General features: G+C 42.6%; 1 protein-coding gene and 1 long non-coding RNA gene across 2 annotated transcripts in view; one reads left to right on the top strand and one right to left on the bottom strand.

Annotated features, from left to right (window-relative positions):
• LOC147580061 (uncharacterized) overlaps positions 1 to 24,672 on the top strand; it is a 100,779-nt gene that overhangs the window by 22,596 nt on the left and 53,511 nt on the right. The gene's annotated exons all lie outside the window — the stretch shown is intronic.
• On the bottom strand, positions 3,273 to 5,659 carry LOC112855448 (mast cell protease 4-like). The gene is given in 6 exon segments (XM_025919114.2): positions 3,273 to 3,416; positions 3,857 to 4,056; positions 4,059 to 4,110; positions 4,347 to 4,482; positions 4,929 to 5,079; positions 5,605 to 5,659. Coding segments are annotated over 6 exon segments (738 nt in total).

Here is a 24,672-nt window from a genome sequence, read left to right as displayed (position 1 = left end):
GGTACAGGTTTTTGTGTGAACTTAAGTTTTCATTTCTGTAAGGTAAACAGCCAGGGGTAGGATTCTAGGTCATACAGTAAGTGTATATTTAATTTTCTAAGAAACTGCCAACCTCTTTTCTAAAGTGGCTGTACCACTTTGCACTCCCCTAGCAACGGATGAAAGTTATGCAAGCCCTGTCAGTCCCTTGGGGTCCGATTCAGCCTGCAGACGGTCCAGATCTCTGCGGTCTCGACAGGCCCCAGTACTTCTTGGAGGCCAGGCTGGCACGGTAGGCTGACCACTCTGTCCACGTCTCCGGTTGTCCAGCTTCCCGGGAAGAAAAGCTGCCGTCTAAATGTGCTGTCCCAAGAGGTCAGGAGTGTGTGGGGTCTTAGCAGCAATTCAGTGTGTGCTCTGGTCTCCTAAGCAGACATCACACATAATGTCCTGTTCTTTGTATTTCATGTTTAAAACTACTTAATTATACAAATATAAAATGAGATTTAGGGCTAAAAGAAAAAAACACATCTTTTAATTATCATTGTAGCATAAGTTCTTTCATTTTTGAGATCTTTCTGATTTTTTCTCTTAAAAATTTGTCAGACGGGGTGCCTGGGTGGCTCAGCCGGTAAAGCATCTGACTTCGGCTCAGCTCATGATCTCACAGTTGGTGGGTTTGAACCCGATGGGCTTTGTGCTGATAGTGCAGAGCTTGCTTGGGATTCTGTGTCTCGCTCTCTCTCTGCCCCTCCCCCACTTGTGCTTGCGCTCTCTCTCAAAAATATATAAACACACACACACCCAAAAAAACCTAAAAAAAACTATAAAAAAATTTCAGACTTATGCCTGTTTTTTTCTTTCTTTAATGGTAATTTAGGGGTGGCTGGGTGGCTCAGTCGGTTAAGTATCTGACTCTTGATCTCAGCTCAAATCTTGATCTCAGGGTCATGAGATCCAGTCCTGTGTTGGGCTCTGCACTGGACATGAAGCCTACTAAAAAAAAAAAAATGGTAATTAAAAATTTTTTTCACAATCATGTTTTATTTGCATCACAAGTATATATCACAAACTGTATTTTATACATTGTGTGGGCATTAACATAGATCTATTTTTTTTTTAAATTTCTTTTTAACGTTTATTTATTTTTGAGACAGAGAGAGACAGAGCATGAACAGGGAAGGGTCAGAGAGAGGGAGAAACAGAATCTGAAACAGGCTCCAGGCTCTGAGCTGTCAGCACAGAGCCTGACACGGGGCTCGAACTCACGGACTGCGAGATCATGACCTGAGCCGAAGTTGGCTGCTTAACTGACTGAGCCACCCAGGAGCCCCAGATCTATTTTTTAAATAAAATTTTCTTTTAAATCATAAAAATTATAATATTTGCTATTGCTTTTATATTTTTGTATTTAGAGTGATTTTCACCAGGTCCTTTTTATTTCTTCCTATATCTTCAACTTTCTGTCTATTGTCCTATTTTTATTGTTCATTATTTACTGAAAAATGTTTATTCATTTATTTTGAGAGAGGGACGTTTGGAGAGGGGCAGAGAGAGAGAGGGAGAAAGCGAGAATCCCAAGCAGGTCCTATGCTGTCAGCACAGAGCCCAACAGGGGGCTTGATCTCATGAACCATGAGATCGTGACCTGAGCCAAAGTCAAGAGTTGGATGCTTAACCGACTGAGCCACCCATGCACCCTATTTTTTACTTTTCTTATTTCTTTGTAAAAGTGTTTATTAATTTTGAGAGAGAGAGAGATCTCTCTCTCTCTCTCTCTCTCTCTCATTTGGGCTGCTTCCGTACCTTGGCTATTGTAAACAATGCTGCAATAAACATAAGGGTACATGTATCTTTTCAAATTAGTGTTTTCATTTTCTTTGGGCAAATACCCGGTAGTGAGTAGTGAAATTACTGGATCTTATGGTATTTCTGGTTTTAAGTTTCTGAGGAATCTCCATACTGTTTTCCACAGCGGCTGTGCCAATTTACCCACTTACACTTGTTTTACACATAGAGTTAATTACCAGTCTTGTATATTATGCTTGCTTTTTTTTTTTTTTTTTTTTTTACACCTGTACTGACCAGTGGCAAAGCTGGAAGCCGTGAACTGTGGGCTGGCAGGCTATAGGAGGATGGAGGTGCTGGGTTCCCTGTGGGCAGCAACAGCAGCTCTTTCCTGCCTGGGGCCAGGCCTGCCTTCTCAGGCTTTTTAGGGACTGTAGTGGGACCTGTTTGGAGGTCCTTGAATTGCAGGTTCCTGAGAGTTAGTTGGAGTTGATGCCCTGTTTCCCTGCGTTAGGGTAGGTGTGGCTGTGTGTTTGCTCAGCTCAGAGTGTTGCAGGTCACTTGGAGGAGGAAATGTTGGAGAACTTGGGCCAACTCAGATATCCTTCTGGAAGACCTGAGACATCGTGTCATTTCTGGAGGAAGATGACAGTTGAATTTGGGTGGCTCTGATGTAGTTCACAGATTGGGCTGACACTGATGGTTTGGGGGCTCTCCCCTCAGCTAGAATGGTCCTGCCCCACCTACAACTTTGTTTTGATGGCTGTAACAGACGGACCCATTTGGAAGACTTCTAGGTGTCATCCCTCCCCCTCCCTCCTGAGCTCTTGTGCTTGGGAAGTTTTATCCTCCCCACTTTTCCATCTTGGCACATGGTTCCCTGGCTGCAGACCCAATATTGAGAGAGATGATAATGATGAGGTAGAGTGGGTGTAGGGACTCGAGATAACAACAGCCTAGGCCTGGGGTCATCTCTGGAAACAGTCATGGGGAGTTTGCTATGGTGCATCTCTGCTCTGAACTGCAGTAGCTGAGACACAGGTTTTGAGGAAAGAGGAACATTGAGAGGAGGAGGAGGAAGAAAAGGAGGCAGAAGGTAAATTAGTGCCAACATTACTTTGGATGTTAAATCCAAAGTGTGCAGATCAAATTTTTTTCTTCAATAATCCATAATACCACACAGTGCACAGGGAGATAAGTAGGCAAGATTATTAATCTGGTAAGAAAGGAGCCCAGAACAATTCTTCATTCAAGCCATAGAAGGATATCTGGACTCCTCCGTCAGAGCAGACCAGCTCTGTGGGAGAGAGAAGAGTCTCACGCACGTAAGTATGCTGAAGGCAGCATTTTTATTGAAGTTTGCTGGGGATACAATCAGTAGGGGCTTTGTGTGCCTCTGAGAGCCTCCCTGGGCTCAGGCTGGGGTCAGGTTCTGTGGAACCCAGGGCTACTCAGGGAGGCCTCGGGCTTTGGGATTCTCACGTAGGCTGGTCAGGCTTCTGTGGCTACTGTTTCTTCAAGATTTCATTAATCCAAGGCACATATGGGGAGATTCGAGTGAAGACAGCAGGGGGTTTTGCATCTGTACGTCCATAAGACACAATACCTTGGGCCACCCCTGCACAAAAAAGGGGGCCCCCAGAATCCCCCTGTGGGTTAGAGAAAGCAGATCATGAACAGGGAACGTCCTTCTCACCCTACTGTCACTTCATCTGGGTTCTATCAGCAACCTGGCTAGTGCCAAGATACCCTAGAGTCAGATCAGGAATCCTGGCTCCTCATGGAGTCATAAGTTAGGGGTTTAATGTCTCTGGCATGGAACCATAAACCTAGATCCTGTTCTTTCCATCTCTTCCTTTCTCTCCTGAAGACCTGTCAGCCAGGTCTTCAACTAGATGAGAGGGTCAGAGGCAGGACTTGGGTATGTGAGGATGGAACCCAGAAGGAGGGTTCTAGTTCCCATGGTGCTAGAAACCCACAAGCTCAGACAGCAGTCACTGTACTAGGGGACTTCGTGACCCCACATCCTCCCAGGAGGATGCTGTCTCCCAGGGACCGTTGTGAGGAGAAAGTGTAGGTGTGTGGTCACCTTGTATGCCGATCTTGTCTTCCTGGGATTGCCCACACAGATTTGTAATTTATGGCTGTAAAACGTATAGTGGTTGCAGGCCTTGGCATCCATGAGTCTCAACTTCACCTCCCTCAGAGTATCTGACACCGACTCCATCACTCCCGTTCTTCCCCAGCCAGCTGCCCTGCACATTCTCCCAGGTGGAATGAAGGTAGAGCAGTGGGCAGGGAGATTGTCCCCATGGCGTGGGTCAGCTTGGCTCTCGTTTGTAGCTGTGAGGGAGGGAGAGTAGATGGACCTCCAGTCCCAGAGAAAGTGGGGGGGTGTGCTGTGGTAGAGGCTCCCTGGGCAGGGCCAAGAGTTTCTCCCCAGTGGGATGGTGATGACATGGAGTGGGATGAGGGTGGGTCCCGAGGACATGGGTTGGACAAGGGAGAATGAGAAATGCACAGGTTAGGAGAAAAGTTCAAGAAGGGGGAATGGGAAAGTGCTGGAAGGCTAATGGCACCTTTAGTAACATGATGTCATTAAGGTTGGTAAAAAAGTTGTAATTTGGGTGAACTATTTGTTCTGAGACTTCCAGCTTCTGCCATGTGGATTCTTCCTGTTTTATGTCATGAGATCCCAGAGTGACAGTAATTTTCCTGTTGAGAAGGAGGAGAGAGGCAGGAAAAGGTGCTGGTCTTCTGAAAAGGGTTCATTCTGAGCAAGGAGACATCAGGCTCTCTTCTTTCCCAGTACAAGGCAAGACCTGAGGAACTCAGGTCTTAACTGAGGACAGAAGTCCCCCCTCCCACCCCGGGATCATAGTGGGTTCAGGAAGGGCCAGGCCCTGGCAGCTGCATGGGACTGAGCGAGCTCAGCTGGCTGGCATCAGGACAGAAAGGCAGTGTTAGCTTGCTGTGACCTGGCTGGTCTTTGGAGGTGGAGACAGCAAATGAAAATGGGCTGGTCCCTCCCAATATGCATTGCTGATCATCTTGAGATGAGCAGGACACAAGAATTTCTCCTTAGGCCACTTTGAAGTTGCGTGTAACTCTGGCACCTACAGCTCCTCACGTGAAAAGAGAGTAGGTCAAAGTTTTCTTACCTTCCTTTACAATGAGCGGCTGTCATCACAAATTCTTGACTTATGAGAAACCCACCACAGCTGGCAACATAACCCTGGTCAGTGATGATTTCCAGAGAGGCCATGTAGGGGCAGGGGTGTGGCTTGGACTCAATGCCACTGATGATTTCCACTGAAACAGAGAACCCCAGGTCCCTAAACACAGGCTCCCTTGCCTTGGGATAGAGCACTGGGTGAGGGAAAGGAGGTGGAAGCTGAGGACCCACATAGCTTTTACCTTACTTCTAATGGAGCTCAGACCTCTGTGTGTCCTTTTTGCTGGTTTCTTGACCCTAATCCGCCTTGTCAACCGACCCTCACCCTACTTTCAGAACATGATGGTTAGTCTTGATTCTGAGCTGTCATTTAAATGTTTCTTCAGGTCTCTATCCTGACCTCTTCCACCTGAGAGCAAGCACCAAGAAGGACCATGAATCAGAATTGTGGCTATTTTCAGGAAAGTGGGTTAGGAGGAACTTCCAAAGACAGTTTTCTGATTCTTTCTCCACCCAAGTCTTCTCATCCCAGGGAAACTGTCATCAACTGCAGGGAAAGAGTCTGACCCTTCCAGGTGGAGATTTCCCACTAGAATACTTGTCATGGAACTTGTAGCCTGACTTAAGGGCTTCTTTGACAGGGGGTTACACCCTAGACTCACCACCTCCAGCTTCAGGAGGCAAAAGAAAGGCCAACAAAAGGAGTAGGACCTGCATTTTCCCAGTGACAGTGTCCATGGTGAGCTTCTTCTGTCCCTGCCCTCCCTTGCCCCTGCTTTTATAACCCCAGAAGTAGAAGGAAGAGGAAGACTGGAAACCACAGAAACCACCTAGTCACATTTTTGTCTTTCACTTTGGCCTGGCTAGCTTCCTCATCAGAAAGTCTTATGACCCTTCTCTCTGCTCTGCTGGTGTCGAGGCTATGGTCAGAGCCCAAGAGTTCTGTTTACTGGGACGAGGCGTGCACCTTTCTCATCTAATGCAGTTCTCTTGAGGCAGCATAGTAACACAGATGAAGGGGTTTTAATTTTTTAAAATTGTATTTATTTTTATTATTGAAGTATAGTTGCCATATCATGTTATGTTAGGTTTCAGGCATACAACACAGTGACTCAACAATTCTGTACGTTACTCAGTGCTCTCCATGATAAGTGTACTCACCATCCATCACCATACAGTATTATCACAATCTGACTGACAATATTCCCTATGCTGTACTTTCTCTCTTCAGGACTGATTTATTTCACAAAATATAAATAAGAATGTATAAATATATGTAAAATTTATTTATAAAATATAAGGATGTATAAATAAAATATATTTATAAAATATAAATATAAATTTTATAAATAAGGAGGTTTATACTTCTTAACCCCCTTCACCTGTTTTGCCCATTCCCCACTGACTTCTTTTCTGGCAACCACCAATTTGTTCTCTGTATTTAAGAGTCTGTTTTTGGGGCACCTGGATGGCTCAGTTGGTTAGGCTTCTGACTCTTGATATTAGTTCAGGTCATGATCGCACAGTTCCTGAGATAGAGATCCAAAATACGTCAGATCTGAAACTCGTACTTTTTCCATTCCACTAATCTGAACAACAAGGAATGTGGGATGAAGGGTTAGTCTAGTAAATGGAGAAAGGAATGGAATGTATCAAGAAGAACACTTGTGTTCTCTAGAGGCTGTTGGGGTTTTCCCCTTGTGCACTGAGGGTCATACTTGGTTTGGTAACAAAATGATATCTCAGTTGTCATTATTTGAGATATTACTCTAGGCTTTCATTCTTTTATGTGCCTTGAGAAGGAAAAAAGTTGTTCTTGATTAAATAATAACATGCCATTGGTTACAAGATTCATTCTTATTGTAAAGGGGTTAAAATGTAGAATATTGGGTATCTTGGAATCAATGAAATATGGTATATTCCAAGCACCTCCTTCACCCTGACACCAATCCTGAGAACTATTATTGTTTCCATTTAACAGATGAGGAAACTGAGGCTCATAGAATTTGAGTCACTTGACAAGATGTCAAAGCCAATACATATCAGAACTAGGTGTCAAACTCCGTATCTTCCATATATGGATGTATCTTTCCATATATCACCCTGCTTTCCTAGACCGTAAAAACAAAACAACAACGAGAAGGATCTAGAGAGGCTTTCTTCACCAATATCCACAGTTTTAGAAGATGCAGTCCTTTTAAGAAATCCCTTATTTTACATTATTCATAGTGGCTCTGCTTTCCTTAATTGAACTCTAAATAATAGAGATGTTGGCACTGGAAGTGAGTAGGAACCTAACCTATACTTAGGTTCTGAAACTTGGCCTGGGTTATCTATTACAGGTTTTCTTTTTTTTTTAAATTTTGTTTTTCAACGTTTTTTATTTATTTTTGGGACAGAGAGAGACAGAGCATGAACGGGGAAGGGGCAGAGAGAGAGGGAGACACAGAATGGGAAGCAGGCTCCAGGCTCTGAGCCGTCAGCCCAGAGCCCGACGCGGGGCTCGAACTCACGGACCGCGAGATCGTGACCTGGCTGAAGTCGGACGCTTAACCGACTGCGCCACCCAGGCGCCCCTATTACAGGTTTTCTAAATTGAATATCTATCTATCTATCTATCTATCTATCTATCTATTTATATCTATATATAGATATTTTTAAAAGTTCATTTATGTATTTTTGAGAGGGGGAGAGAGAGAGTCAGTGGGAAAAGGGCAGAGAGAGATGGAGAGAGAGAATCCCAAGCAGGCTCCACACTGTCAGCATAGAGCCTGATGCTGGGCTCGATCCCATGAACCGTGAGATTATGACCTGAGCCAAAATCAAGAGTTGGACACTTAACTGACCAAAGCCACTCAGGTGCCCCTCTAATCTGAATATATTTGAAGACATTGCTTACCCTATTGTAAGTTGTAAAAGATATTAGTTGTAAGTTGTAAGTAACCATTAATGCATACAGTAGCAAACCTATTAAAATATCACTTGTACATACCTTTAATCCCAGGCAAGACTTTAGGTGACTAAGTATTTGCTGACATAGAACATATTAGCAGAAATAAGGAATATTACGGGGTTGGTTGGTTGCTTCTAGGTGCACTAAAGAACTTAGGAGAAGTAAGTGATGAGCTTTGGGCTTTCAGTTCCAAGCTTATGATCTAAGTAAAGATCCAGAAATCTGTGCCATAAAGGAAACCCTTATATCATGGAATCTCCTGTCTGAGATTTCTAAATATTAAACCAATGTCTAATCCTGTGGGTGGTTTGAACATATTTTGAATCACCAAACTGGTAGGGTCTCTTATATAAAGTTACAGTGTTCACTGAGACTCTGAAGATTGGATTGGGAATACATTTGGACATATTCTGATGAAGCTGGCATTTTAATCCCTGAATTCCTCCAATCTTCCTTTGCCTGTCAACAGCAGCCCATCTTTTCTGGTCTGAGGAGGTTAATCTTCCCTCAGCTGAAGAATCTGTAATGAGATTCCCTGAGGTAGTTACTTTGCAGCAGACTGCTGACCACCCTCTCCTACCACCTTTAGTGCTTCTAGATCTATAACCAGATTCAACTCCCAGTAAATCCCAGATGTGTGACACATAAGGAATTGCAATATACACCAAAGCAATTGTAAGATTTTTGCTAATTTATATCAAGAGAAACATGGGAAGGGGAAGGGGTGGTGTTGAGGGTGTTGTTGTAGGTGTTGGGCCACGCTGACTTTGTTGATGGGATGAACTCAATACAGATTCCCATGTCAGCATATTAGATCAAGCATATCAAGGTAGTTCTAGCTATTTGACTAGTTGGTTGGATTGAGCTATGGATCCAAAGGTGGCCTATACCAAGTGAAGTTGAGATGCCAGACTTCTTTGATACAGAGAAAATATTCAAAGCTTTGAGGAAATTAGAAGATAAAGTAGATTTATTATTGTGAGACTGGTTTACTCACCCCCTAAGTGTGTCTTAGGAGAGTACAGAGAACATTCTTTCCACCAAACTGTCAAAAATACTTCAGGGAGTGGGAGGCACTGGCATCTCTGGAGAGTGCTGTAGTGGCTATTTGCTGCAGGCTTAGAATGGCAGTGGGAATTGGTGCTATGATCCTGATGAGGTCAGGATCCCTGAGTTTCAAGGAGATAATGGGACCCCAGGGTGGGACAAGCCAAGCTACAGAGATGCCATAGGCTTGGTCACCATATTGGGCATCAGAATTGAAGCAGAGGTCAAGATAGAGGCCCATGACTTTGACTAATTGATCATGGTGTTCCCAGAACTGAAATAGATAGGCAGCCTACTAAGGTCTTAGTTGATTTGTATAAGTGGAAGCATTCTGGGTCTGGTGAACAGAGCTTTTGAATACCACAAGGCACATAAACTAGTTATTGGACTTGAACCAAGTCATTGACCCTTGAATGAAGAGGATGGACTACCTTTGAGGAAGGTCCTTGCTACATAGCCAAAAAGTTGTACTATACATTTTCCTCTTTGTCTTCTTCAAAGCTACCTGTGGCCATTAGCAAAGTGACTATGAATTAGAGAAAAAAAACTGAGACATTTTCATGCTCTTGTTTGTTTGTTTTTTGTTGCTGGGCCCTGGCTCTGAACTGATACAAATTCCCAAAGACCTAAAATTCCTGTGTGAATCACAGCCACACGAGAAGCTTGTGGACTGATCAACAAAGTTTTGGCATGTGTCCATCTCATAGTGGGTCCAGTGGGTTCCCAAATCAACCTTTGACTATTTCCCAAGCTCCAGAATGCAGAGGTAGAATAGATGTATTAAAAAGAATCTCCATAATGGAGATTCATGGAGTGAGGGCTAATGTGGTAGAAAAAGGCCAAACGGAGCCACCAGAACTGCCTCTCCCTACCCAAATAGTAAACCAAGAGCAATATTATATTCATGGAGACATTCAGAGATTAGTGCAACCACCAAATTATAGAAGGATGCAAGAGTGATGATTCCTACCACATCTCCATTCAGATCACCTATCTGGTCTACTTAGTTTTTAGTTATAGGACTTCTGGGATCTCTGTCTTACACCTGAGGAACTCTCGATGTTTTTTTAAAGGTTTGTTTATCTATCTATCTATCTATCTATCTATCTATCTATCTATCTATCTATTGGGGGAGAGAGAATCCCAAGCAGACCCCACACTATCAGTGCAGAGCCCAATGTGGGGCTTGAACACATGAAGGGTGAGATCATGACCTAAGCTGAAACCAAGAGTCGGATGCTTAACCGACTGAACCACCCAGGCGCCCCTCAATTTTTTTTAAATTGTGTTGGTGCTTGAAGGTGTTAGAGAACAAAGAAGCCAGGGAGATAAAAGCTTGAGGGGATGTGGATTGTAATGTCTCAGGGAGAGAACTCCCTCTGGGGTGAAAGATGGCAGGAGAGCTTGTTTTATTTGTTTTCCTTTCTCACTTCTGTTGTAGGCTCATTGCAGAGCTGAGAACAGTTGGCTTTGCATTGTTTCCTTTTCTTTCTTTCTTTCTTTCTTTCTTTCTTTCTTTCTTTCTTTTCTTAAAATTTTTTATTTATTTATTTATTTATTTTTTTAATTTTTTTTTTTTCAACGTTTATTTATTTTTGGGACAGAGAGAGACAGAGCATGAACGGGGGAGGGGCAGAGAGAGAGGGAGACACAGAATCAGAAACAGGCTCCAGGTTCTGAGCCATCAGCCCAGAGCCCGACGCGGGGCTCGAACTCACGGACCGCGAGATCGTGACCTGGCTGAAGTCGGCCGCTTAACCGACTGCGCCACCCAGGCGCCCCTCTTAAAATTTTTTAATGTTTATTTTTAAGAGAGACAGAGACAGAGTATAAGTGGGGGAGGGGACCTTAAGAGAGAGGAAGACACAGAATCTGAAGCAGGCTCCAGGCTCTGAGCTGTCAGCTCAGAGCCCAGTGTGGGGTTCGAACTCATGAACTGTGAGATCATGACCTGAGCTGAAGTTGGACACTTAACTGACTGAGCCACCCAGGTGCCCCTGTCTCATCTCCTTTCAATAGCTTCTAAATTTATGGACATGCTAGGCAGTCCTCAGGCCGTCCCCTTCCCAAGGGTTTGAGTAGTCCCTTAAATCTTGGATGCTTCTTTCATAAACCATGTGATGCTGCCAGTCTGTCAGCAATCAGCATTGGTCAGGCCAGCAAGAGACAGCTCTCTGCATCTTAGAATCAAATCTATCAATGGCAATCTTCCCATTATCTGGTGAGCTGTTGGAGGATATCTGTTTGCACCATCTGTCTTTTTCATTTGCCTGCTTGAAGTTTGATTTGTGGTTGCTGCAAGGAATGAGATGGGGCAGCTGCTAGGAGCCAGCACAGCAGCAAGGGTCAGGGACATAGTCTCAAGGTGTCTTTTATGCTCTCCCATCTTTGGGTTCAATTAACTGAAGGGGTGCTACTCAGAACTCTCCATTTAACTTTCCAGGATGTTTTCTCATGTAATGATTCTTGCAATTCCTTATCTCTTTATAGAACCATCCAGGAATAACTTTCTCCTTCCCTTAGATACCACATATGATTGATAAACTTTTGAGCTTTTGGCTGGTCTGTGGATACTGCTATGGTGGAGGGACCCAAGCACTAAGATCTCCTGTGAAGGCTGACTTTTTAATGCTTGTAAGAGGATTGTCATATGGAGAAGAGAGGAGTGCATCTCTTAGGGCAAACATCTCTCATTTGAATATAAAGATCACACTGTCAAGGCTTGGGAAAGGGTTATCCTTTTCTTATAGAAGCCTTATTCAGACCATGCATTTGGGAGCTAGGTGAAGTAAGTGCATAGTTAAGAGCTCTGGAATCAGACTGTGGAATCCTGGTAGTGTCCTTTCCTAGCTTTGTGATTTGGGGTAAGTTTCTTCAACTCTTAGCCTCTCCCACCCAATAATTCATCTTCATAAGATGGTGAAGATTAGGGGCGCCTGGGTGGCTCAGTCAGTTAAGCGTCTGACTTCAGTTCAAGTCGTGATCTCATGGCTTGTGGGTTTGAGCCCCACGTCCGGCTCTGTGCTGACAGCTTGGAGCCTGGAGCCTGCCTTGGACTCTGTGTCTCTGCCTCTCTCTGTCCCTCCCTTGCTCTGTCTCTCAAAATATATAAACATAAAACTATTAAAAAAAAAAGAATGGTGAAGATTAAAGGGGAGCCTTGGTGGCTCTGTCAGTTAAGCATCCAACTTCAGCTCAGGTCATGATCTCATGGTTCATGAGTTTGAGCCCCACATCAGGCTCTCTGCTGTCAGCACAGAGCCTGCTTTGGATCCTCTGTCCTCCTCTCTCTCCTCCCCTTCCCCACTTGTGCTCTCTGTCTCTCAAAAATAAATAAACATTAAAAAAGTGGTGAAGATTAAATAAGAGAATTTATTTGTGTAAAGTACCAGGTAAAGTAAGTACTCAAAGTTAATTACTAGTATTAGCATTATGAGCCCCCAAGATCACAAACCTCTTCCAAGAGTTTGTGAACCAGAATTGTCTTCCTCTAAGTTGTGTCAGGACTCTAAAAAGCCAGTGGAAGTAAAAAGCACCTTCTAGCACTTGGAACCATCTTCTATCTGCCCCAAACCTATGACTGTATCTGAGTGAGTCTGGGACCCTCCATTCTGTTCTCAGGGGAGTGGTGGCTCTGTGCCCTGGGGTTTCCCAGCCCTGTGGGAATGCTATCCTGCTTTCCATGTTAAACTGTGGGAGCTGAGTTCTGGAGCAGCTGGTTCCATCTCCGTTTTGTGTTCTGGGACCTCCTAGACCATATTTCTGTGGATTCTTTTTTTTTTTTTTTAAATTTTTTTAATGTTTATTTATTTTTGAGACAGAGAGAGACAGAGCATGAATGGGGGAGGGGCAGAGAGAGAGGGAGACACAGAATAGGAAGCAGGCTCCAGGCTCCGAGCCATCAGCCCAGAGCCTGACGTGGGGCTCGAACTCATGAACCATGAGATCGTGACCTGAGCTGAAGTCGGACGCTCAACCGACTGAGCCACCCAGGCGCCCCTCTGTGGATTCTTTAAGCTGCTCATCTTCTTCCTAATTTCATGGCCTTTTCCACCCAGTCTTTTTTTTTTTAATTTAATTTAATTTTTAAATTTACATCCAAATTAATTAGCATACAGTACAACAATGATTTCAGGAGTAGATTCCTTAATGCCTTACCCATTTAGCCCATCTCCCCCACCCCCTCCAGTAACCCTCTGTTTATTCTCCATATTTATGAGTCTCTTATGCTTTGTCCCCTCCCTGTTTTTATATTAATTTTGTTTCCCTTCCCTCATGTTCATCTGTTTTGTCTCTTAAAGTCCTCATATGAGTGAAGTCATAGGATTTTTGTCTTTCTCTGACTAATTTCACTTAGCATAAAATGCTCCAGTTCCATCCATATAGCTGCAAATGGCAAGATTTCATTCTTTTTGATTGCCGAGTAATACTCCATTGTATATATATACATCACATCTTCTTTATCCATTCATCCATCGATGGACATTGGGCTCTTTCCATACTTTGGCTATTGTTGATAGTGCTGCAATACATTGGGGTGCATGTGTCCCTTTGAAACAGCACACCTGTATCCCTTGGATAAATACCTAGTAGTGCAATTGCTGGGTCATAGGGTAGTTCTATTTAAAAATTTTTTTACAATGTTTTTAATTTATTTTTGAAGGAGAGAGAGAGCATGAGCAGGGGAGGAGCAGAGAGAGAGGGAGACACAGAATTCGAAGCAGGCTCCAGGCTCTATCTTGTCAGCACAGAGCCCAATGCGGGGCTCGAACTCATGAACTGTGAGATCATGACCTGAGCTGAAGTCGGATGCTCAACTGACTGAGCCACACAGGAGTCCGGGTAGTTCTATTTTTAGTTTTTTGAGGAACCTCCATACTGTTTTCCAGAGTGGCTGCACCAGCTTGCATTCCCACTAACAATGCAAAAGAGATCCTCTTTCTCTGCATCCTCGCCACCTGTTGTTGCCTGAGTTGTTAATATTAGCCATTCTGACAGGTGTAAGGTGGTATCTCACGGTGGTTTTGATTTGTATTTCCCTGACGATGAGTGGTGTTGAGCATTTCTTCATGTATTGGTTGGCCATCTGGATGTCTTCTTTGGAGAAGTGTCTATTCATGTCTTTTGCCCATTTCTTCACTGGATTATTTGTTTTTTGGGTGTTGAGTTTCATCAGTTCTTTATAGATTTTGGATACTAACCCTTTATCTGGTATGTCGTTTGCAAGTATCTTCTCCCATTCTGTCAGTTGCCTTTTAGTTTTGCTGATTGTTTCCTTTGCTGTGCAGAAGCGTTTTATTTAAAAAAATTTTTTTTTCAACGTTTATTTATTTTGGGGACAGAGAGAGACAGAGCATGAACGGGGAAGGGGCAGAGAGAGAGGGAGACACAGAATCGGAAACAGGCTCCAGGCTCTGAGCCATCAGCCCAGAGCCCGAGGCGGGGCTCGAACTCACGGACCGCGAGATTGTGACCTGGCTGAAGTCGGACGCTTAACCGACTGCGCCACCCAGGCGCCCCCAGAAGCATTTTATTTTGATGAGGTCCCAGTAGTTCATTTTTGCTTTTGTTTCCCTTGCCTCTGGAGACGTGTTGAGTAAGAAGTTGCTGTGGCCAAGGTCAGAGATGTTTTTTGCCTGCTTTCTCCTCGAGGATTTTGATGGCTTCCTGTCTTACATTGAGGCCTTTCATCCATTTTGAGTTTATTTTTGTGTCTGGTGTAAGAAAGTGGTCCAGGTTCATTGTTCTGCATGTCGCTGTCCAGTTTTCCCAGCACCACTTGCTGAAGAGACTGTCTTTATTCCATTGGATATTCTTTCCTGCTTTGTCAAAGATTAGCCGGCCATACATTTGTGGGTCCATTTCTGGGTTCTCTATTCTGTTCCACTGATCTGAGTGTTCTTGTGCCAGTACCATACTGTCTTGATGATTACATCTTTGTAGTATAGCTTGAAGTCTGGGATTGTGATGCCTCCTGCTTTGGTTTTCTTTTTCAAGATTGCTTTGGCTATTCGGGGTCTTTTCTGGTTCCATACAAATTTTAGGATTGTTTGTTCTAGCTCTGAGAAGAATGCTGGTGTTATTTTGATAGAGATTGCGCTGAGTATGTAGATTGCTTTGGGTAGTATCGACATTTTAATAATATTTGTTCTTCCTACCCAGGAGCATGGAATCTTTTTTTTCCATTTTTTGGTGTGTTCTTCAGTTTCTTTCATAAGCTTTCTATAGTTTTCAGTGTATAGATTTTTCACCTCGTTGGTTAGATTTATTCCTAGGTATTTTATGTTTTTTTTGTGTAACTGTCAATGGGATCGATTCCTTGATTTCTCTTTCTGTTGCTTCATTGTTGGTGTATAGGAATGCAACCGATTTCTGTGCATTGATTTTATATCCTGCGACTTTGCTGAATTCATGGATCAGTTCTAGCAGTTTTTTGGCAGAATCTTTAGGGTTTTCCATATAGAGTATCATGTCATCTGCGAAGAGTGAAAGTTTGACCTCCTCCTGGCCGATTTGGATGCCTTTTATTTCTTTGTGTTGTCTGATTGCAGAGGCTAAGACTTCCAATACTATGTTGAAAAACAGTGGCGACAGAGGACATCCCTGTCTTGTTCCTGACCTTAGGGGGAAAGCTCTCAGTTTTTCCCCATTGAGGATGATATTAGTGTTGGGTTGCTCGTATACGGCTTTTATTATCTCGAGGTATGCTCCTTCTATCCCTACTTTCTTGAGGGTTTTTATCAAGAGGGGATGCTATATTTTGTCAAATGCTTTCTCTGCATCTATTGAGAGGATCATATGGTTCTTGTCCTTTCTTTTATTGATGTGATGAATCACGTTAATTGTTTTGTGGATATTGAACCAGCCCTGTATCCCAGGTATAAATCCCACTTGGTCGTGGTGAATAATTTTTTAATGTATTGTTGGAGCCGGTTGGCTAATATCTTGTTGAGGATTTTTGCATCCATGTTCATCAGGGAAATTGGTCTATAGTTCTCCTTTTTAGTGAGGTCTCTGTCTGGTTTTGGAATCAAGGTAATGCTGGCTTCATAGAATGAGTTTGGAAGTTTTCCTTTCATTTCTATTTTTTGGAACAGTTTCAAGAGAATAGGTGTTAACTCTTCCTTAAATGTTTGGTAGAGTTCCCTGGGAAAGCCATCTGGCCCTGAACTCGTTTTTTTGGGAGATTTTTGATTAATAATTTGATTTCCTTACTGGCTACGGGTCTGTTCAAATTTTCTATTTCTTCCTGTTTCAGTTTTGGTAGTGTGTATGTTTCTAGGAATTTGTCCATTTCTTCCAGATTGCCCATTTTATTGGCATATAATTGCTCATAATATTTAGTCCCTATTATTGTTTTTATTTCTGCTGTGTTGGTTGTGATCTCTGCTCTTTCATTCTTGATTTTATTTGGGTCTTTTCCTTTACTTTTTGATCAGACTGGCTAGTGGTTTATCAATTTTGTTAATTCTTTCAAAGAACCAGCTTCTGGTTTCATTGATCTGCTCTACTGTTTTTTTGGTTTCAATAGCATTAATTTCTGCTCTACTCTTTATTATTTCCTGTCTTCTACTGGCTTTGGGTTTTATTTTCTGTTCTTTTTCCAGCTCCTTAAGGTGTAAGTTTAGGTTGTGTATCTGAGATCTTTCTTTCTTCTTTAGGAAGGCTTGAATTGCTGTATACTTTCTCTAATAACTGCCTTTGCTGTGTCCCAGAGGTTTTGGGTTGTGGTGTTCATTTTCATTGGCTTCCATATAATTTTAAATTTCCTCTTTAACTTCTTGGTTAGCCCATTCATTCTTTAGTAGGTTGTTCTTCAGTCTCCAAGTATTTGTTACCTTTCCAACTTTTCTCTTATGGTTTATTTTGAGTTTCATAGCGTTGTGGTCTGAAAATATGCACTATGATCTCAATCTTTTTGTACTTGCTGAGGGATGATCTTTGTCCCAGTATGTGGTCTATTCTGGAGAATGTTCCATGTGCACTGGAGAAGAATGTATATTCTGCTGCTTTCGGATGAAATGTTCTGAATATATCTGTTAAGTCCATCTGGTCCAGTGTGTCCTTCAAAGCCACTGTTTCCTTGTTGATTTTTTTTTTAATGTTTATTTATTTTTGAGACAGAGAGAGACAGAGCATGAATGGGGGAGGGTCAGAGAGAGAGGGAGACACAGAATCTGAAACAGGCTCCAGGCTCTGAGCTGTCAGCACAGAGCCCGACATGGGGCTCGAATTCACAGACCGTGAGATCATGACCTGAGCCGAAGTCGAACACTTAACCGACTGAGCCACTCAGGCACCCCCCTTGTTGATTTTTTGATTAGATGATTTGTCCATTGCTGTGAGTGAGGTGTTGAAGTCTCCTACTATTATGGTATTATGATCAATGAGTTTATGTTTGTGATTAATATATTTGGGTGCTGCCACATTTGGCACATAAATGTTTACAATTGTTAGGCCTTCTTGGTGGATAGACCCCTTGATTATGATATAATGCCCTTCTGCATCTCTTGATACAGTCTTTATTTTAAAGTCTAGATTGTCTGATATAAGTATGGCTACTCCAGCTTTTTTTTGATGACCATTAGCATGATAGATGGTTTTCCATCCCCTTACTTTCAATCTGAAGGTGTCTTTAGGTCTAAAGTGGGTCGCTTGTAAACAGCATATAGATGGATCTTATTTTCTTATTCATTCTGTTACCCTATGTCTTTTGATTGGAGCATTGAGTCCATTGATGTTTAGAGTGAGTACTGAAAGGTATGAATTTATTGCCATTATGATGCTTGTAGAGTTGGAGTTTCTGATGGTGTTCTCTGGTCCTTTCTAATCTTTGTTGCTTTTGGTCTTTTCTTTTCTTTTCTTTTCTTTTCTTTTCTTTTCTTTTCTTTTCTTTTCTTTTCTTTTCTTTCTTTCTTTCTTTCTTTCTTTCTTTCTTTCTTTCTTTCTTTCTTTCTTTCCTTTTTTCTCTCTTTCTATTTACATCTATTCTCCCCTCAGAGAGTCCCCCTTAAAATTTCTTGTAGGGCTGGTTTAGTGGTCACAAACTCCTTTAATTTTTGTTTGTCTGGGAAACTTTTTATCTCTCCTTCTATTTTGAATGACAGCCTTGGTGGATAAAGAATTCTTGGCTGCATATTTTTCTGATTCAGCACATTGAATATATCCTGCCACTCCTTTCTGGCCTGCCAAATTTCTGTGGATAGGTCTCTTGTGAACCTGATATGTCTTCCCTTTTAGGTTAAGGACTTTTTTTTTTTTCCTTTGCTGCCTTCATGATTCTCTCCTGCCTGAGTATTTTGTGAATTTGACTATGATATGCCTTGTTGATCGTCAGTTTATGTTGAATCTAATGGGAGTCCTCTGTGCTTCCTGGATTTTGATGTCTGTGTCTTTCCCCAGGGTAGGAAAGTTTTCCACTATGATTTGCTCCTATAACCCTTCTAAGCCTATTTCTCTCTCTTCCTCTTCTGGGACCCTTATGATTCTCATGTTGTTCCTTTTTAATGAGTTACTGATTTTTCTAATTTTTTTTTTGTTTATTTGTTTTTGAGAAAGAGACATGGAGCGTGAGCAGGGGAGGGACAGAGAGAGAGAGGGAGACACAGAATTCGAAGCAGGCTCCAGGCTCTGAGCTGTCAGCACAGAGCCTGATGCGGGGCTCCAGCTCACCAACTGCGAGATCATGACCTGGGCCGAAGTTGGACACTTAACCAACTGAGGCACCCAGGTGCCCCTGATTTCTCTAATTCTTTTTTTTTTTTAATTTTTTTTTAACGTTTATTTATTTTTTAGACAGAGAGACAGAGCATGGACAGCAGAGGGGCAGAGAGAGAGGGAGACACAGAATCTGAAACAGGCTTCAGGCTCTGAGCTGTCAGCACAGAGCCCGCTGCGGGGCTCGAACTCACAGAGCGTGAGATCATGACCTAAGCCAAAGTCGGACGCTTAACCAACCGAGCCACCCAGGCACCCCTGAGTTCTCTAATTCTTAAATTGTGCTCTTTTGCCTTAATCTCCCTCTTTTTTTCTGCTTTGTTATTCCCCATAAGTTTGTCCGCTATATTGCTGATTCTCTGTTCTACCTCATCCATCCTTGCCACTGTGGCATCCATTCGTGATCGCAGCTCAGTTATAGCATTTTTTATTTTATCCTGACTAGTTTTTACTTCTTTTATCTCTGCAGAAAGGGATTCTAACCTTTTTTGACTCCAGCTAGTATTATTATCGTGATTCTAAATTCTGGTTCAGACATCTTGCTTGTATCTGTGTTGGTCAAGTCCCTGGCTATCGTTTATTCCTGCTCTTTCTTTTGGGGTGAGTTCCTTTGTTTCATCATTTTGAAGGGAGAAGAGGAATTAATGAGGCAGAAAAAATTAAAATTAAAAAAATAAAATTAAAAAAATTAAAATTTAAAAAATATTAAAATTAAAAAATTAAAAATACACACACACACAAAATCGAATAAATGATGCTAGATCCTAAGGTGTGTTTTGGTCTGAGTGTTGAAAGTGGCTTGATTGGGGCGCCTGGGTGGCTCGGTCAGTTGGGCGTCCGACTTTGGCTCAGGTCACGATCTCGCGGTCCGTGAGTTCGAGCCCCACGTCGGGTTCTGTGCTGACAGCTCAGAGCCTGGAGCCTGTTTCAGATTCTGTGTCTCCCTCTCTCTCTGACCTTCCCCCATTCATGCTCTGTCTCTCTCTGTCTCAAAAATGAATAAACGTTAAAAAAAAATTAAAAAAAAAGTGGCTTGATTAGAGAAAAAAGGGGAAAGAAGAAAAAAAAGAGGAAATCGTTTGAAAATTTGAAAAAATGAATACACTGAAGTAGACTAAAATGAAATGATGGAAGTAAACTAGAATTTGAAAAAACTTGCGCAAAGGTAAAAAATATAGTAGAAAAAAATTAAAGAAAAATATTTTTAATAAAAATTAAAAATAAAGATGAATCTTTTCTCTTTCTGTATTCAAGAAAAAGAAACGAAAAGAGAAAAATGAAAGTAAAAAAAAGGAAATCGTTTGAAAATTTGAAAAAATGAATACACTGAAGTAGACTAAAATGAAATGATGGAAGTAAACTAGAATTTGAAAAAACTTGCGCAAAGGTAAAAAATAGTAGAAAAAAATTAAAGAAAATTATTTTTAATAAAAATTGAAAATAGGGGCGCCTGGGTGGCACGGTCGGTTAAGCGTCCGGCTTCAGCCAGGTCACGATCTTGCGGTCTGGGAGTTCGAGCCCCGCGTCAGGCTCTGGGCTGATGGCTCGGAGCCTGGAGCCTGTTTCCGATTCTGTGTCTCCCTCTCTCTCTGCCCCTCCCCCGTTCATGCTCTGTCTCTCTCTGTCCCAAAAATAAATAAAAACGTTGAAAAAAAAATTTTTTTTTAAATTAAAAATAAAGATGAATCTTTTCTCTTTCTGTATTCAAGAAAAAGAAACAAAAAAGAGAAAAATGAAAGTAAAAAAAAGGAAACCGTTTGAAAATTTGAAAAAATGAATACACTGAAGTAGAGGAAAATAAAATGATGGAAGTAAAATAGAATTTCAAAAAAATTTACACAAAAGTAAAAAATATGGTAAAAAAATTAAAAAAATATTTTTAATAAAAATTGAAAATAAAAATGAATTTTTTCTTTCTGTATTCAAGAAAAAGAAAAGAAATGAAAAAGAGAAAAAAAGAAAAATAAAGGGAAAGAAAATTGAATAGATGGACCTACTGACAGACTAAATACAGCTGAAATTACTTCGTTTCCCCCTAGAAGTCAGACTATGAAGCGGTTTATTGTCCATAAACTAAGCAGGCGGTGAGACTTTTGTTCTTAAAGAGCGAGGTTGGCCCAGTTGGGTGGGGTTTAGTGTAACGGCTCCGTTCTCCACTAGATGGTGCTGCTAGCCTCCTGGGGTAGATTATTGTGGTGCTCATAGGTGTGTATGTGCGTGTGTGAAAGCGGTGAAAATGGCATCACCCAGGTACCCGGTCTCTAGTATCAGAACTCTGTTCTCCCCGATCAGCAACCGCGCACCCGTCCTTTGTCTTCAGCTTTCATCCGTGACCAAACCCCAGGTAGTATCTCTCTCCTCAGTTTTGTCTCAGATGGGGTTGTTTTTCCTGACCCCTTACTTCTGAAGGACCGCGGCTTTGACCCGTTCTGCCTCTCTGTGGAGGGTCTCACCGAGCAATGGCTGGGTGCCAGCTGCACCCAGGAAAGTTCATGGGATAGTGTAGCAGCAGTGTCAGGGATTATGGAAAATCACAACACACATCTGGCACCAGGCTTCACACTTAACGACCTTGTTCCAGCACCAGTGAATGTGGCCGTTCTCTGGGGTCTGCTGGGATCAGGTGGCTTCAACAGTCTCTACCAAACGTCCTTTCAGCAGTGGAACTGCTTCTCCCCATGTGGCTTGAGAACCTCCGGGGCCCCAGTCTGCTCCTGAGGATTCGCCCTTCCCACCAGAGCACTGCCAGGTATTGTACTGAGGAATTTCAGACTCTGTACTCCCCTTGTTTACAGTCTTAATGGAGTTTAAACCCTCTTCTTTCTCCTTTCTCCCTTTTTAGTTCAGCTCCTGTGGCTGTTTCTAATTTTCCACTTTCTCTCTAGCTGCTTTTCGGGAGGAAGGCTTTTCTGTATTCTCCCCCCTGACGCCGTCCTCTCTCTGCACGCAAAAACACTTCCCTGCCCTCCGTGGCTCCTCTCTCCCCAAGTTCACCTCTCTGTGCAGTGTACCTGCTGAATTCTATGGTTCAGGTTGTGCAGATTGTTGTGTTAATCAGATCAGTTTTCTAGGTGTGCAGGATGGTTTAGTGTTGGTCTGGCTGTATTTCTTGGATGTGAGACACACAAAAAACTTCCATGCTGTTCCGCCATCTTGGCTCCCCCCACTTCCACCCAGTTTTAATCCCTTGATGATCACATGACACATAATTGGCACTATCTCCCTTATCCTGACCTTCCATTTATTTTCTCTTACTAACATATGAGTTCTTTCAGTGACAATGTTAGTGTCAGCCTGGATATCACAATTCTCCATTCCTCTCAGGCTCTGGGTTTCTGATAAAATGCCACTCACTCACTCACTTTATCGTTCAAAAATGTTTGATGGGCACTTACCAGGTGCCAGACCCTGATGAGTGTGCCATGTCATCATCGCAGTGCAAACAGCGCAGTGCAAATAGCACAGTGCTGTAATGGACAGATGCAGAGACACTGTGGGTGGTAAGAGAAGCTGTCCAGGCCATCCTGGGAAGGCAGAGACAGCTTCATTCTGTCTGAGATCAGAAGGATACGTTATATTTTGTCACTGGACAAATTGAGACAGGTCCTTCTCAGCAGAAGTAGCAACATATCTAAAAAGGGCAAGAGAAAGTCTGCGTGATTGGGGAAACTACAAGTCCCTCAGTATTACTGAGGCATAATGTTAATGAAACAAGGGCAGGAATGGTGGAAGATGAGGCCAGGTAGATAGGAGCCAGTTTAGGGATGGCTTGTCTGCTGTAGAAGTGTGGAGTTTGTCCTATAGGTCAGCGGTTACAATATGGTGGTAAAAAACACATTAACATAAAACTTACCATCTCCACTATTTCTGAGTATGCAGAACACTGGTGTTAACCTTATGCACATTATTGTGCAATAAAAATGTTTATTTATTTTGAGAGAGAGAGAGAGAGAGAGAGAGAGAGAGAGAGAGAGAGAGCAAGTGGAGGGGAGAGGGGCAGAGAGAATCCCAAGCAGGATCTGCATTGTCAGCGCAAAGACCTGATGCAGGGCTCGAACTCACAAACCATCAGATCATGACCTGAGCTGAAATCAAGAGTCTGACACTTAACTGACTGAGCCACCCAGGCGCCCCACTAGGATTTTTTCATCTTGTAAAACAGAAACTCTGTACCCATTGGACAACAGCTGCCCTTTTCTCCTTCCCACAATTTTTGGGAAATCACCGTTCTAGTTGTTTCTTTTTTATTATTTATTTGTTTATTTATTGAGAGAGTGCACACAAGTGAAGGAGAGGGACAGAGGGAGAGAGACAGAAAGAATCTTAAGAAGGCTGCATGCCGGGGTGCTTACGTGGCACAGTTGGTTGAGCATCCAACTTCAGCTCAGGTCATGATCTCACAGTTTGTGAGTTCGAGCCCCACATTGGGCTCTGTGCTGACAGCTCAGAGTTTGGAGCCTGCCTCAGTTTCTGTGTCTCCCTCTCTCTGTGCCTCCCCTGCTTGCTCTGTGTCTCTCGAAAATAAATAAACCTTAAAAAAAAATAAGGCTCCATGCTGAGCGGGGCTTGGTCCCATGATCCTGGGATCATGACCTGAGCCAAAATCAAGAGTTGGATACTCAACAGACTGAACCTATAGTTTGACCTATAGGACAAACTACGTTCTATTTGTTTCTAAGAGTTTGACTACTTTAGATACTTCATATTAGTGGAGTATTTGTCTTTTTAAGACCGGTTACTTAGTATAGTGTCCTCAAGTTTCATCCACGTTGTAACATATGACAGGATTTCCTTCCTTTTTAGGGTTAAATGATATTCCATTGTATTCATCTATCACATTTTTTTTAACTTAAAATTTTTTTTAATATTTATTTTATTTTTGAGAGAGAGAGAGAGAGTGCGAGTGGGGGAGGTGCAGAGAGGGAGGGAGACACAGGATCTGAAGCAGGCTCCACACTCTGGGCTTTCAGCATGGAGCCCCACGTGGGGCTCAAACTCACAGACCGTGAGATTATGACTCGAGCCGAAGTTGGTGCTCAACTGACTGAACCACCCAGGCACTCCTTCCTTTTTTTTTTTTTTAAGTTTTATTTATTTATTTTTAGAGAGACAGAGAGAGTATGAGTGGGGGAGAGGCAGAGAGAGAGGGAGACGGAGGATCTGAAGCAGGCTCTATGCTGACAGCAGAGAGCCCTATGTGGAACTTGAATTCATGAACCGTGAGATCATGACCTGATCTGAAGTCTGACGCTTAACCTACTGAGCCACCCAGGTGCCCCATAACTTGTATCTTTCATTTAAAATTATGTTTGTGGGATTTGTTCATGGGTCATTGTTTCTGTTGTATGAATACATCATAATTTATATATCCATTTTACAGGTGATGGACACCTTTTTTTTCTAGTTTTTGATTATTAGGGAAAATGCCAGTGAAAGCATTCTTAAACACATATCCAGTGCACATTTGCATGAATTTCTTTATGGCTGTAACTAGGAATGTAATCATTAGGTCAAAGCATATGCATTCCTTTAACTCTGATAGGAAATGCCAAACTGTTTCCAGAATCATTTTGCAAATTTGTGCTCTCATCAGCAACTTACAAGACTTCTTTTTGCTCCATATTTGCACTAGCATATAGTATTTTCAGATTTGTTTTAAAGTTTATTTTTATTTATTTTGAGAGAGTGGTAAAGAGCAAGTGGGGAAAGGGGCAGACAGAGAGGGAGACAGAATCCCGAGCAGGTTCCGCACTGTCAGCGCAGAGCCTGATGCAGGGCTTGAACTCGTGAACTGTGAGATCATGACCTGAACTGAAGTCAAGAATCAGCCACCTAGGCACCCCTCAGATATTTTTATTTTAGAGAGAGAGAGAGAGAGCGCGAGAGCATGTGGGCCAGTGGGGGAGGGGCAGAAGGAGGCGGGGATAGAGAGAATTGTAAGCAGGCTTCATGCTCAGTGTGGAGCCTGACTTGGGGTTCATCCCATGACCCTGGAATCATCATCTGAGCCAAA

The sequence above is a fragment of the Puma concolor genome, chromosome B3, assembly GCF_028749965.1.
Source record: "Puma concolor isolate L17-30 chromosome B3, mPumCon1.1.hap2, whole genome shotgun sequence".
In the NCBI taxonomy this organism is placed as follows: domain Eukaryota; kingdom Metazoa; phylum Chordata; class Mammalia; order Carnivora; family Felidae; genus Puma; species Puma concolor.
This window is presented reverse-complemented; position numbering and strand designations above follow the sequence as displayed.